We start from the raw sequence: 14,505 nt of genomic DNA on the forward strand, positions 1-14,505 counted from the left end.
ATCCCTGGTCGGTGCCTGGGAAAATTACATCTGGATGCATCGTTATTATTATTGTTATTATTATTATTATTATTGTGTTTGATCCAGGGAGATAAAGGAGGAGGGGGAGAGGAGTGCGTGTTGGTGGGGAGGGGAAGGCTGCACCCTTCCCTGCACACACACACACACACACACACACGCAGACAGAAAGGGAGTTCCGTACATCTACATACATATTTTTCCCCCCCTGGAACTTCTTTTAGTTGGGGAGGAAAGGAAGAAAGAAAATACATTTTGTGCAAGGAAATACTCTCAGCTCTCTCCTTCCAGCGGGTCTCCTTTCTTTATTTTTTTCCCCCCTTCTTCTCAGCCTTTTTTCCTCTCTTTCGAAGATCCTCGCCCTCCCAGCCCCTTGATCAAAGCATTCCGCTATTCTGATTTATTGCCTGCTTGGTGAGGCTTTTTTTTTTTTTTTTTTTTCCCTTTCTCTCCGTGGTTTCTTTTTTTTTTTTTTTTTTTTTTTTTTTACAAAGGCGACCTGAGATCAGCCATTACTTTCCTTGGCTCGCTTATAGGAATCTCTTACATTTGGTGCTTGCTGCTGGTGGTGGTGGAACCGCACTCGGATTCTTTCATCCCCCCCCACCCCCTTGCTGTCCTCTCCTCCCTCCCTTTCTCCTTCCCTCTCTCCCTCCCTCCCTCCCCCGTTATTCCGCCGGGGGAGCCGGATTTGTGGCTGCGGTGGGGCGGGGGGGGACGAGAGCGAGAGGGAGAGCCGGCGAGAGACATGGATGGCCCGGCGCGATGCAACGGGCTTCGGAAGAAGCGGCGATCGCGGTCCCAGCGCGACCGGGAGCGGCGAGCCAAAGGCGGGCGGCGCGGCTGTGCCTCCGGCGGGGCCGCCGGCCCCGGGGCCGCCGCGCTCTCCTCCTCGGGCTCGGAGAAGGAAGACAATGGGCCCCCGCCGCCGTCCCGGCCGCGGCCCCCCCGGAGGAAGCGGCGGGAGTCCTCCTCGGCCGAAGAGGACATTATCGACGGTTTCGCGATGTCCAGCTTCGTCAGTTTCGAGGCGCTGGAGGTAGGAGCGGCGGCGCTTTGTGTGCGCTTCATTGTGTAGGGGCAGCGGCGGGGGAGCCCCCGCGGCGGCCCCCCGGACCCCCCCCCCTGCCCCTGACCTCGGTCCCCAGCCCGGCCCGCCGGGGGTGCCCGCGGGGGCGGTCCCGCCGCCCCCTCCCCGTCCCCGGGGTGCCCCGCTGCCCTCCCCTGTCGCTGCCGCCGCCGACACCTGCAGCCCGGCGGGGCCGGGCCCGGGGCCATCCCCCCGGCGCGGGGAGCGGGGAGTTGTGCGCTCCCCCGGCGGCGCTTCCCTTCCCTTCCCCTCCCTTCCCTTCCCACGGATCAAACTTTTCTCGCGCCGCCGCGGCCCGGCGGGGCCGCCCACTCGTGTCCGCGGGGCCGCGGGGGGGGCGCGGCTCTCCGGGCGCTGCTGAGGGCGGGGGGCCCGGCTGAGGGCGGGGGGCCCGGCCTGCCGCGCTCCCTCCCTGCCGGCACCGCACCGCCGGGCCCCGCGGCTCCGGCCACCGCCCGGGCCGAGCCAGCGGGCTGCCGGAGCCCAGGCCGGGCCGGGCGGAGAGAGGCGAAGCCCCGCGGGGCTTCTCGGGCGTCGCTTCCCTCCGCCCGGGCCGGCCTCGCCTCTCTGCGTTCCCTCCAGCCGCCCACTCGTGGAGCCGCTGTCAGCCCAGCCGGGGTCGCGGTGCTGATGCTGCCACGGAAAGGGACCTCCGGCTTGTTTGTTTCAAAGGCTTTGTTGTTCGCAAGTTGTGATCAGGAGAAGTTTGCTGTGGTGAAGAGCAGATTTATTTGGGTTTACGTGCACTGGAACGATGATGAACTGTCAAAATAAGTGTGGAGGTGAAACTGATTGTTTAACAATAATAATAATAAAAAAAAATCATCTGTGTTGCTTTTAAGATGTTTAAATCTTTAGCCAGGAATACTTAGTGGCATTTTCAGGGGTGTTTTTTTGTTTTATTTTGCTTCTTGATTTGTAGCCAGATTTTGTCTGGTTACACCTGTATCCATCCACACTGTGCCTCCAACAGAACTTACTCTGGTGTAATTGAGGGAGGATTTGTTCACTCCAGCAAACCTCCACATGGTTGGTGTTAGACTCCTGTAAGCAATAAGGAATAAATGCTGAGGTAATGTCCAGACTCAATTTATCCACTGTTTCTCACCTGGTTGAGCCCATCCACAAGTGCCCTGCTCAAACCAGAGAGACCAAAAGTGTGAATATGTGTTTATCCAGCAAGAGAGAAATTTGTATGCTTCTGTTTCGGATAAAATTCATTTTTTCTTCAAACAAAGCCCTAGTTTGTGTCATTAAGCATTTTTATGGGAATAAGGACTTGAAAATTTGGCTGTAATCCTTTTTGGAGAGGAAGTGAAGAGCCAGTTTAGAACTTGGTAGGGCATTTTAGAAAACGTCTTTATTCTGTTTCACTTCTTATTTGTTTATTTTCAACTTGAAAATAATTGCTGTGCTCTCTTCTCTTTACCAAGCCAAGCATGGCCACTACTTGCATCCTCTCCTAATCCTGTATCACTAAAAAGGAGCACAGATACATTACCCAGTTCTGCCAGCTAATATCACGTTCAGATAAAACAATAGCTTGCACACTGAGACCTGACATACTTTTAATGTTCATGTGATAGGTGGCACGTTTTGACCTAACGATTTCACGCTGCGTTAAGAAATAATGTCACAAAATCGTTGTTAGGTGCTTTTTCCTGCAGCTCCGTATGCACGTTGAGAAACTCGTTTCTGGAGATCAGAGGGAGATGAAGGTGTCTAAGGCACAAGGAATTGCTCTGTGTGTGGCGTGTGGCAGCCTGGAGTTTTTATTGTAATCGTGGTGTTGGTGAGGAGGTTGTGAGTGGCTGGTGGAGTGAGATCCCTCGGCCTTGGTGAGATGTTCAGGTGTCAATGTGTTTGAGTTGAGTCAAGAAGCTTTGGGTGCTGTGGAGAGGTGTCCTGGTGTTCACACACCTCATGCTGTGGGTCTGCCCCCAGCTCCTTGGAGGCCATGGAGATTTTCCCCAGGTTCCAGAAGACACTCGTGCCCAAAATGTGGAGAAGACTTTCTGAGCCCATGCCTTGTGCTTGAACTTCAGCCTTTTCTCAGGCTTAGCACAGCTGAAAGGGTGCAGAGACTGTTTTGTCTGCTTGGTGTGAAAAGCTGTGAGAGGGAAAGTGCAGAACATTTCACACACTGGAGGATCTGAGGCCACGGTTCAGCAGAGGGGGCACAGGTGGATGCTCGTGCAGGAGGGGACAGCCACAGCAGAGGGACAAGGCTGAGCTCTTTGCTTCTGGGGATATCTGTGTGGCTGTAGGAGTTGGGCTGAGTGTGAGGTGTCCCCCCAGGACCTTCTGATGTATCAAGTTGCAAAAAAAGGAGCAAGAACTTCCACAGAGCTTGATTTCACCTGTTTTACTAAATGCTTTTGCTTTTGGGGTGACTGAAAAAGCCTAACCTGTGAAAGATACCAGGTTGTGTGAAGCTTGTGAATTGCAAAGGGACACAAATGCTGCGCAAGAACAGAGCTCTCATGCCACTGTCACTTCAGGAGGAGTCATCCAATCTGTTATGGTTATGTTGATAAAAGTTCCCATCCCTTGAAGCAAAACTTTAACCAGCTCCCACTCTGGGAACTGCTTTTCTGTCCAGGTGTCAGTAGTCTTCTCATACTTCTCAAGTGTAAATTGTTTGGTGTTGAAATTGAGGCCACCTGATTCTGGTTATCTGTCTCTGCAGTTATGGCACCCCACACCTTGCTGTCTCTAATGTTTGTGTGGGGAATACACAGGAAGGGGGAGTTAAATGAAGACAGGGGGATCTCACTGTGGATTTTTTTTTTCCTTCTTGGAGTAACAGTTGGGCAATCCCAGTGTTATTGCAGATGGGGCTGGACTGATCCTTACATGGCCTTGCAAGGCTTCAGTGTAGCTGTGTGCAATATGGGCCTGTCAGGGGACTGTACTGGGGACCATTCTGGAGCCTTGACCTTCAGAAACCAGCCCTTAATCTGTAGTAAAGCAGCTGAGATGTGGCCCTACAATTTGATCTGATTCACCAGATTCTGCTGTGAGTGGCCTTGCTGGCACTGACAGCAGCCAGCCCTGTGGTTCCCTCCAGAGCAGTTGCTCACACGTTGCTGCCCTGAGCTCCCCAGATGTCCTGGAAGAGCAGGAAGGCACAGACACTCTGTACCTGTGTTAGTGTGAGCGGTGGCTTGTCCAGCTGATTGCTTTTCCCAGCCTGGAGGAGCCTGTGCTGCACTGGTGGTGTGTTTGTTACCCGCAATAATAATAGCGTGAGGTTCTCCAAACCCAGGTGGGCATTTTAGACACCAGTTTGACAGGAAAAGGTCATTTCTCACAACGTGATAAATCAATTCATTGGAGTGACTTTCTCCATGATGTGCTCTGGCAGTGCTGGCAAGGAGGATTCTGCAGAGCTCTCTGGTGAGGTGAGGTTTCAGGAAGATGTTTGTGTCTCTCCTACCCCCTGGTGCAGAGGTGTCCAGGCAGGAGACTGATGTGACATGGCTGTTGACGTGCTGTGCTGAAGATGGTTTGCTGTGATGAGAAAGGAAATCTGACCTGAATGTTAAGATGGCTTGAAGCCTGGGAAGTACTTTATGTTTCCTGAGTCAGCTCTGACCATCCCTATGGAGTAAGCAGTTGGTTTCAGGTTTTCTGAACACTGAGTAAGGTAATGAGTTTTTTCTGCGGATGTTTGTTTAGCTTCAACTCAGGCAGCTCATCTGACGAGCCTGAAATGGGACACAGATATTTATAAAGCACTGATAGAAGTGGGGTGGGAAGCAGGGGACTCGCATTTAAATGGGGATTCTTGTTTGTTAAAACTGTCACAATTTCTCACTGTGCATTTGCTGAGCTAATTTCTGTTCAGCACACAGGCATTACTCTGTTTTGAGACCATGCTAAATTATCGTCAGGTAAAGCCCCATATAATTAATTACAAATGAGAAATGCTGACAAATATTTGTCAAGGAGCTGTTTAATGAGCTTCAAGTTCTGTGTCAGATGATTCCATCCACCTAGTGTAAATAATTTTTAAGCAATTGTTCCACGGTGTTTGTGTGGTTTACAGATGTTAGCTGCAGCACTTTTACAAGTTTCACAGATAGTGTGAGAATAGATGGAGTAAAGCTTAACAGATCACCTGGGCTTTTAAATAGAGACACCACAGAACCAAAATGTGCAAGTACCAGGAAGGTTTTGAAGATCCTGTGGTCTGGGTTGTGTGTCTGTGTGCACTGACAGTGCAGCTCTGTGCATGCATCTGAATGCAGGAATTTGCTTTAATAACTGGTGTGTGATACTCATCTCTAGGCATGGCCCACTGAAAATAGAAATAGCTTGGCTGTGTGACAGCAGAAGCTTTGAGCTGGACACCAGAATGGCTGGCTTGCTGCGTGCTTTTCCTCCCCAAATCATTCCCTTTTCACCAACCTTTTAGCTGGCCTGATTAGCCTGTTTGCTTAAATTCTTTGAGATTTCAAGCAAGTTTGTTCTGCCTTGTCTCTATCCCTTCATATTTCAAAAGGAATTTGATCTTCCTGCCTTACCACAGCAGCATCATAACATCAGGTGTTTGTTTAATGCTGTCAGCAAATCTTGGTGGCCCTTCTTGTGTTTATTGACTGCTTAGACGCTTAGGTGTTTGTCCCAGTCTCTGTTTGCACATGCAAGTCTGCAGATTTAGACCAGCAGAGAAAAGAAGGGAGTAACTAAATGAAAATATCTGGGGATGAGGAGAGGCATTAAGCTTTGTGTGACACTGGGCTATCATATGAAGTGATGCGTTTACTATTTTCACTGTGTGTTTAGAGGAAACAGGAAACTGACCTGAGATTAAATTTCAAGATAACCTTTGACAGAGCAGCTCGCTATCTTGATGAAAACCTCAGTGACCAGACCTGAAAAAAACAGCAATTCAAACTGAAAATGGAACTGAAAACAGCAGGATGTATATTCCACAAAAGCAATGTCTAGGGTGATGTTTGAAACATACATTGCTATCATTTGGGTACCTGGATACTTTACAAATGCTTTAAAATTATTTTGAAAAGCCTGGTAACTTCCTGGGAGGTGAGGCACTCCTAACTCCAGCTGATTTCATTAGCTGTTGGAGACCTGAAGCTATTTCTTTGGGCAGATAATGACCAAACATTGAGATTGTTGTATAAATATTCTTTTAGGCTCCTGAAGGTAACCATGTAATGAAGGTGGGGTTTTTTTCCATTCCCATAGGTGGTAGTAGGAAGCACAATGGCCTTGAGTTGAAGAAGGAAAAGTTTAAACTATAAGGACAAGCTCTTTTAGATGAATGTGATTCAATTAATCTCCACTAGCACTGCTCCTTAAGATTAGCATTAATGAGAAATATGCAGCACATCAAAAGACAAAAGACACCCTTATCCTCTTGGCATCTTTTTTTCCTGCTATTTGGGGGAGTGAGTAAGGCCTTTCTGATTGAATATCTGGGGCCTTTGCTGGCAGTGAAGGAGTGTAAAATCCAGGGCAGTGGTGGAGTCACCGTTCCTGGAGAGAGTTAAAAGAAGTGTACATGTGGCACTTGGACAAATGGTTAGCAGTGGGGCTGGCTGTGCTGAGTTAATGGTTGGACTCTCTGATCTTAGAGGCCTTTTCCAACCTAAACATTTATATGATTCTATGATTTATAAAATAAGGGTAAAGGATCAGGAACTTGGAAGGAAAATGATCATTAGGGAAAGGCAAAATAAAAAAAAAATCGTCAGGAAGACATCAAGGGTGTGAGTAATTGAAAGATTGACTTACAACATTGAGATCAATACAGAAATAGCAGGGACTGTATGGGAACACAGAGAACTAGAGGGGGATGTTGTTACCAAAAGTGGAAGTTTCAGGATAGATCCATTGCTGTGTACAAAAATGCTCCTTGGTGAGAGCCCTGCTGTCAGTACCAAGGGGAGACACACAACCAAATCTGTCCCTACTTAAGGAGTCATTAATCCCAGAAACTTCACTGGGAGGAAGGCAGAAAGGTTCCTCTCTCACTGATGATGATCCCCTCTTTCCCCCAGCTCTGCCACTATTGTTTTTTGGGGTTTTTTTTGAGCACCTATCAGTTTGACTGGGACACCCTACCACATTACACTGGGGGTCTGACCTGCAGCCTTGTAATTATCTGCAGCTAAATTAGAAGTTTAATCTTTGTTCTGAGCAACAATAAGTTGAGTCAGATAGGTTTTAAAAATAACCCAAGCTCAAGTTTAGTGAAGTCTCAAATGCAATTAATAAAAAGGTAATGGAGTTAGGAAGTTGCAGGCTGAAATGGGGAAATGTTTAACTCTCCGTTTTCCTGCACTTGAACTGCAGTGTTGCCTCAGTTCTGCAAGAGAAAATTGCTTCCAACATTTCTCTGTCTTTTTGTACATCATCCTTTTAATTTATCAGTTCACTATCTTGTGTTCTTGTTGGGGTTTGGCTCTGTATGTGCCACAAATTACCAGCTGCATGCATTTTTTGTATAGTCAGTTTGTTGTCGTTTTGACTCCATGCCAAGCCATGGTGAAGACCACTTCAGAACATCATAGTAATCTAAACTCCTTTGTTGTAAAATGGATATGAAAATCCACTTTGTAAGTAATGAGGAATGGCTAATGCAGGTAGGGATTTGTTTTGCTGTAACAGCAGAACGTGCAGTGGCAATTTGTCAGATCCCCAGCTCTGCTCTGCTCTACTATTTGCCTTTAAATAGTGTGTTACCTTAATGCCTTGAGATTTTTCTCCTTGTATCTTGGCAACACTGCTGCTGAAGTTCACACACTCATGTGGTGGGGAGAGAAGGTTTTTAACCAAAAGGTTATGTCTTCAGTCTGGTAAATACTATAGGCAGGAGTTTTGGATCTGTCATCCTCTGTGCAGCAGTGGTGGAATAAGTCAGCAAAAGTGGAATATCCCTTGGCCCTGCACACACTATTCTGTTTGTGAGGTTCTACTTGTGAGGTTTAATTTGATCATGGTGCATATGCTCCATGTGAATTTACTTGGTATTTGGTGTGAATCTCAGTTCTGTTGTTTGTAGAATGTCCTGAGACAAAGGCAGAGGTGTGCTGACACCTGATGTGCCCAAGCTCCTGGCTGGCTGATGCACACATTACTGATGAGATTAATATTCCAGCTCCACATAGGAGTAGTTACTGAGAGCCATGCAGGAGTTCAACTTGGTGTTCTTTCCAGGAATGATCACTCTTTAGTCTGTCCCACATGTGTTTACCAGCTTCCTAAAGTGGAAATTTCTTCTCTGCAATTAGTGCTCTTATAAATTGTCTCTTTTCATACTTTTATTTGGTACCAAAGGAGACTTAATGGTTTGAGAATAAAGCTACTGTCAACCTATCCTCCCCATCCAGACACAAGCCTGGACTTATCCTTTGTTGGATGAGCTCATGAAAACATTTTCAGCCTTTGGGACAAGCCCTGTCCTGAGCATCATTTGTGTGAAGCCACCTGGAGCAGGTTTGGGGATGGTGCAGGATGACAGCAAACACCACAAGCAGATAGAGGGAGGCACCAGGAGCTTCTAGGTTAGATAAACATCTGGGTGGCTGAAATTCTGAAGAGGTGCTGCTGTGTTTTGGAGTAATGCTAACAATTGTATCCAATTTCAAAACATGTTTTACACTCCCATGACATTAAGTAGCAGTCAGATCCGGACCAAACTAATGAAAATTAGTGAGAAGCCTTTTTCTGTCATAGGCTGACCGTGAGAGGAGCAGGGTTTTAGAGGAGAGTGTGTAATACCTGGTGCAGATACCTGCTTACCTGTCAGTGAAATCCAGAGCCTGTTTCCCCAGGTTCAGGTATGGGTCACTGTGTCCCAGGGACCCAGCCTTGGGGACCCTCTTGCTCTGGAGTGTCCTACAGCTGCTCCTGACTCACCCTCCTGGTGTAGTAAATACATTTGAATTCCATTGCCCGTGAAGTGGAACCAGTGAGACAGAAATTGTTGCCACTGACTTCTCCAGGGCCACTCTTGGGTGGCTCTTGGGTACAGGATACAAAACCTGTGTGGTGAAACTTCTCCCTCTTGGCAAATTCTGACAGCTGGTGTTTTGTTGTTTGCACACCATTTCCTATTTCTGAGACTGAGATGAGTTACAAACATGGTGATAATTGCTCTTGGCACAGAGTTATGTTTATTTTCTCTCTGGAAGTCCTAAGTGACCTGAGACCTTTCAGTCTCAGAATCTGCTGCTTTTTTTTTTTTTTTTTAATCTTTTTGAGACATCTACTTCTGTGGAAGGTGGGATTAGAGGAGAGGTGGCTGAAGGACCTGGCTCCCTGCTTACACGGATGCTGGGAATGGCAGAGAGGCAGCCAAAGGACCTGACTTGCTGCCAGGAACGGGGTGTTGCTCTTCACATGGCCCCTAATGACTTCTGTCACCTTCCTCCATCTCCTGCTTAGCACCACATACCAGAGGGTGTCTTCCAGGGCTCCTCCAGAAACTGGGATCTGTTGTTCAGCTTCCAGAACGTGCAGGGGAAGGGGCTGGGAGGTGCTGCTGTGGCAAGAGCTGGGTACCACACGCTCTCCACGTGTCTGGAGGGGCTGCTGTGGCCTGACACCCATCAGAGAGGGCACTGGTGGAGGGCTCAGGCAGGGAAAGCAGCTCTCAGAGGGGTAAGAAGGCAAGGGAAGATGTGTTGCTGGTGGGGGACGATTTATGTCGCGACTCTGTCGGTGTCGTGGGGTTTAATGCGTGTCAAGGGCACTTTGACCTTCGAATGGAATCTTTTGGTGTGAATTTGTGTCTTTTCTCCTCTCTTTTCTCCCCTTAAAGAAAATTCAAAATAAATACTGAGAATCAAAACCATCTGTTTTGAGAGGACCAAATTGCCTCTCTTAATTTTATGGGATTTGGATATTACTGAACGATTAGAAGTCCTACTAATTTTTACTGTCTGGCTATTGTGCTTGTAGGCAGCGACTCTGCTAGCATTAGTCATTTTAACTATGGAAAAAGAAGAATAAAAATGCAATTAATGTGGCTCAACAGCTGAGTCTGCTGGACTTTAAAAAAAAAAAGAGGGGAAAAAAAGTAAATTTTAATGAGTTCTGGGATCATAAAGATACATCTGGTGGATGGATTAGCCAAGTTTTCAACCTCAGAATGTGTATTGAAAAACTCTGTGAATTATGTAGCTACAAAAGTGGATCTTTGCATGTTTATAAGGCCTCGGTGCAATCTCCTTTTATTTGCCTAATGACAAACAGACATCTCAGAGAGGCACGGCCCAGGACACACATGGGCTGAAACAGCTCCCTAAACTCAGAGTATTTGTATTGGGATGCTGCTACTAGTAAATATTAGAGGATCTGTTAAATGCAAGGGGGAAAATATTTTGGTGTTGGATGAAAGAAAAGATAAGGAAGGGAATGGAGTGGGGTAGAGAGGAGAGGGAGAACTGCAATTTGAAATGAGAATTATGTGTGGGCTAAGATATTGTGCTTCCACTGCTGAACCAGAAAATTTATAACAACTGTTTGTCATGTGTATGTATTTATAGCCATTCACATAATGAAGAAGTTTCATGAGGTTGTAATAACATATCAAGATGGATGTAATTAAAACAGAAGCAAATTGACACCTCTAGATTAAAGGCAAACTCTAAACTAATACACCTGTACGCTGTCACTTATGTATTAGTTGTCAGGGGCAGTCTGCCAGATATGCAAATAAAAAGACATTGGCAAATTTCCTTGGATGTGTGGTTATGAAAACCCCAACTATTTAATCATTTACCTAGCCCTGCTCAGGTTCGTAGCAAGGGTAGAATTTAATAATTTGGTGTCACCACGCTCTGTGATGGGCACAGGGGTTAAATGCTCCGGGGAAAGGAGCGAGGAGAAATCCAGCGCAGGTGGCTGCTGGGGGATAATGTTCTTTACAGTGGGACCCTTCCCTTAGCAAAGAGGTGTCAGCTGCTCTTATTTCAGCTCTGCCCTGACTCTACAAACTCCAGAGCACTGAAGAGTCCTTGACATTGACACTCTGTAGCTTTTGAGCACAGTTCAATGCTTTTGAAAACTGCCCTGTAACAACAGCCTTTGGTTCTGTCATGCCGCAGGTGCAAACTTCTAAAATTTAGACTTTTGCACCAATTCAGATCTGATGGAAATCATTACTAGGTCTGTGAAATGGCTATAGAGTTGCTTAGGAATTTTACCTGAGAGTATTTTTCGACTTGTTTCAATTTGCAGAAGCCTAAAACATTTCCAGTGGAGTTGTGGACATCCATTTCAGCCTGTGGTCGATAGATCTGCTCTCCTAATTAACGCTCAGTCTGCAAACTGCTGATGTCAAACAGGCTGGTGGTGTGGAGCAGGAAGGGAATGATTTGCCTTGTTAGTTCCAGGGCTGTGAATGGAAATGCCAGCCTTGCTTTTGGGTAATTTGCAGCCCAGATAACCTGAATCCCTTTAAGTGGCTTGGGGATAGAAACAAGTGGCTTCTTCATGTGGCTTGTGAGTAACCCCATGAGGGTCTTCTGGTAAAACCCTGATGTCTGTGTCTCCAGCTCCCTGAGTGGGAAAAGTGCTGCCTTTTGTGGGCTTGGGTGTGTAAAACTAGTTATGAGTAGGTTGATACCATGGGAGCTCTGGAGAGCCCAAAATTCTTGAACTCGGTTTTGAATTCGGGCTTGGTGTTTTTTTGTCCCAGTCAGGGATGAACCACAAGAAAATACCATTATGGGCTGGAGTTCTGCAGGGCAGAAGCTGCTAAATGACCAATTTCTAGGGAGCTGATGGCATAAAAACTCCAGTTGGCATGTTTTTCTTATATTTCTGAATTAAAGAGACTCCTTTTTCAGTACATCTGGACATTAAGGATCACTCATAAGAGGTACATGGCTTCAAAGTGATTTCAAATGGTAGAATTTTTTTGTCTTCAATATTTCAACAACTTTTCTTCCACTTTTAATCTTTCATGAGCCGAAGCTTCAAAAGATAATTAGTAAAACATGCTTTTATCTGCATTTATCTCAAAACATGATTAATTTTTTAACTGCAATTATAGCAATCATTTCAAGTTTACTCTATATTAATGAGTAAAGGATTTTTTTGAGAGAGCTTGAGCCTAAATATGGCTATATTGGCTGAGTTGAAAGGTGCATTTATGAGTGTGCTTTTGTTTTCATTGCTAGGGATTGAATTTCCGGTTCCAGGAAGTAATATTTCACATGGATTAAAGTCTTTGAAATGCTTTTGCCCAGATTCACTAGATCATTTTGAGGAGCTGACAATGATAAGGACTGGATCATGCACTTTGCAGGACCTGGCTACTGAATACCCAGTTCTGGGTTTCCCCTGTGGTGGTGATTTTTTACTCCTTTGCTTGTTGCCCTTGGCATTGAAATGTAAGATATTTGATGCAGATGTTTTTTTGTTAATGAATTAGCAATGAACTTGTAAATTTTTACCTTTACCATTCCTGTCTTTGTTATGGGCAGCTTAAGGCACTTTTTATTACTATTTCACTTCTGGGAGAAAGATGTTCATGTCTGTTCCTGTCTTTGTTGCTGCTACTAATACTAATAATATACTAATACTAGTAATATACTAATATATGCAGGACTGGTGTCCTGCAGCCTGGATCCTGAGCCCCTAGAAAGCTGTGGCACTGGCACAGAGATATCCCAAAACAGGGATAGGTTTTTTTAGGATAGATAGATCCATTGCAGAGCCTTCAAAATCAATGAACCACAGCAGAGCTCAGGCAGCGAGGAAAACAGAGCAAACCCCTGAAACTGCTATCACAAGGGTAAGGACAAGAGAGTTTTGGGGTGTGTTTGGTTTTGTTTTTTTGTTTGTTTTTTTTTTGTTTGCTTGTTTGTTTGTTTTGTTTTTTGTGGTTTTGGTTTTTTTTGGTTGTTTTGTTTCCATTTGTTTAGGCCCTGGTCCTGGATGTCAGAGAGGATTTGGAGTAAGCGTGCACAGCCTTGTTTTACATCTGATTTTAGCTTCCAAAGTGGGATTGCAGCTCCCTGGCCTGTGGTCCCTGGGGAGGTGGATGGGCCAGTGACTGCAGCAGTGAATTGGGCAGCTGCATAGGAGAGCACACGAGTGTATAATCAGATTTCTGATAAACCCAGGTCTCTAAGTCCCTTAAATGGGCAGCTTTGCTGTGAATGGCCTCGTGAGGTCTGCTGTGGCTGCTCTCTTTGTTTGGTAGTCTGACAAAAAATTGCTCTGGTGTCCTTGTTGGCATATTTTTACATCTGTTATCCATATTTTAGATTTGTTCTGGCTGCAGTCTTATTTTGTTTTGCAAAATCTACCTGGGATTGGGACGGAGATATATGTTTGCTAAGGCAGATTTGGAAATTGCGTTGTTGAAATACAGCCCATATGGGCCATTGTAAAATGGTTACTGCAGCATATAATTGCCTTCACAATGATGTGCTTTGTCATTTTCCTTCCATCTTCAAAGAGGTGCTCCTGTAGTCTGCTGACAGCAATGGTGGTATTCGAAAACATATGGATTTGTAAAGGCATTAAAGTGTCTTTAGTTCAAGGATTAGATTACAGCGTTAGAGTGTGGGTCACCACGTTGTTGTGGGGATAGGCTGCCCTGCAGTGTGTTGGTTTGTGTTACAGGTTAGGGAAGGGTTTGTTTATTTATTGAAAATATCTGATATAAGATCCTTTCAAATTCAGGGGGAAGGAGTGTGTGGGATGAGCTGCAGCTCTGCTGTGGCCCCACCTCACGTTGGTCAGGGCTCACCATCCACACTGACAAAGGTGTCTCAGCAAGAAATGTCATTTACAACATGGAGAAATACCCTGAATGTAAACACACCCACAAAATTTGCTTGGAAAATTTAAGGGCTTTTTTTTTTTTTTTTTTTTAAGTCCTCCATGCTGGGCTGTGCTACTCTGAACATTCTGTGTATTTGTTTTGTGTTCATTTTACACTGCACAGCTCCACACATTTTTGGAGTACAGGGCAATCTGTTCATCTTTTACCTCTTTTTCTGTCTTCACAGTTTGAGGTGTGGCTTTTCTGGGGTGGCTGGAGGTCTGCAGTGCATTCCCATCATGGGATGCAAATGCTGTAGACACAGCACACAGCCTGGCCCCAGCCTGGAGTGATGCTCATGCTCTTTACACCATCCAAAGGGGAAAGCCAGAGAGTGGAAGGGATCACACACATAAAGAAGACCCTTCTTTTTTTAGTTTTATTACTGTTTTTGTCTTACTTTTTGCAGCCTGCTCAGTTGCATGCTCTGCCTGGCTGGGCCTGTGGAGCAGATGGGGGCTTGTTTGGCCCATGGCCACCTTCACCACATGCACTCACTGTTGTGTTTGGGTTTGCATAGGTTGCTTCCAAAACAGCTCTTTGATACCTCTTTTCCCTCAAACAAACACTCCTTTTAATGAAG

General features: G+C 45.9%; 1 protein-coding gene across 4 annotated transcripts in view; it reads left to right on the plus strand.

Annotated features, from left to right (window-relative positions):
- Positions 1–655: 655 nt before the first annotated feature.
- Positions 656–14,505, plus strand: part of AUTS2 (activator of transcription and developmental regulator AUTS2) — a 687,646-nt gene continuing 673,796 nt past the window's right edge. For 2 of the 4 annotated variants that reach the window (XM_058854671.1, XM_058854672.1), the window contains exon 1: positions 659–1,057. In XM_058854671.1, the coding sequence (XP_058710654.1) occupies positions 767–1,057 (291 nt within the window). In that variant the 5' untranslated portion in view covers positions 659–766. Of the gene's footprint in view, positions 1,058–14,505 lie in introns of all 4 variants that reach the window. The other 2 variants (XM_058854670.1, XM_058854669.1) reach the window with 2 other exon arrangements.

This window comes from Poecile atricapillus, chromosome 21 (genome assembly GCF_030490865.1).
Source record: "Poecile atricapillus isolate bPoeAtr1 chromosome 21, bPoeAtr1.hap1, whole genome shotgun sequence".
Classification (NCBI taxonomy): Eukaryota; Metazoa; Chordata; class Aves; order Passeriformes; family Paridae; genus Poecile; species Poecile atricapillus.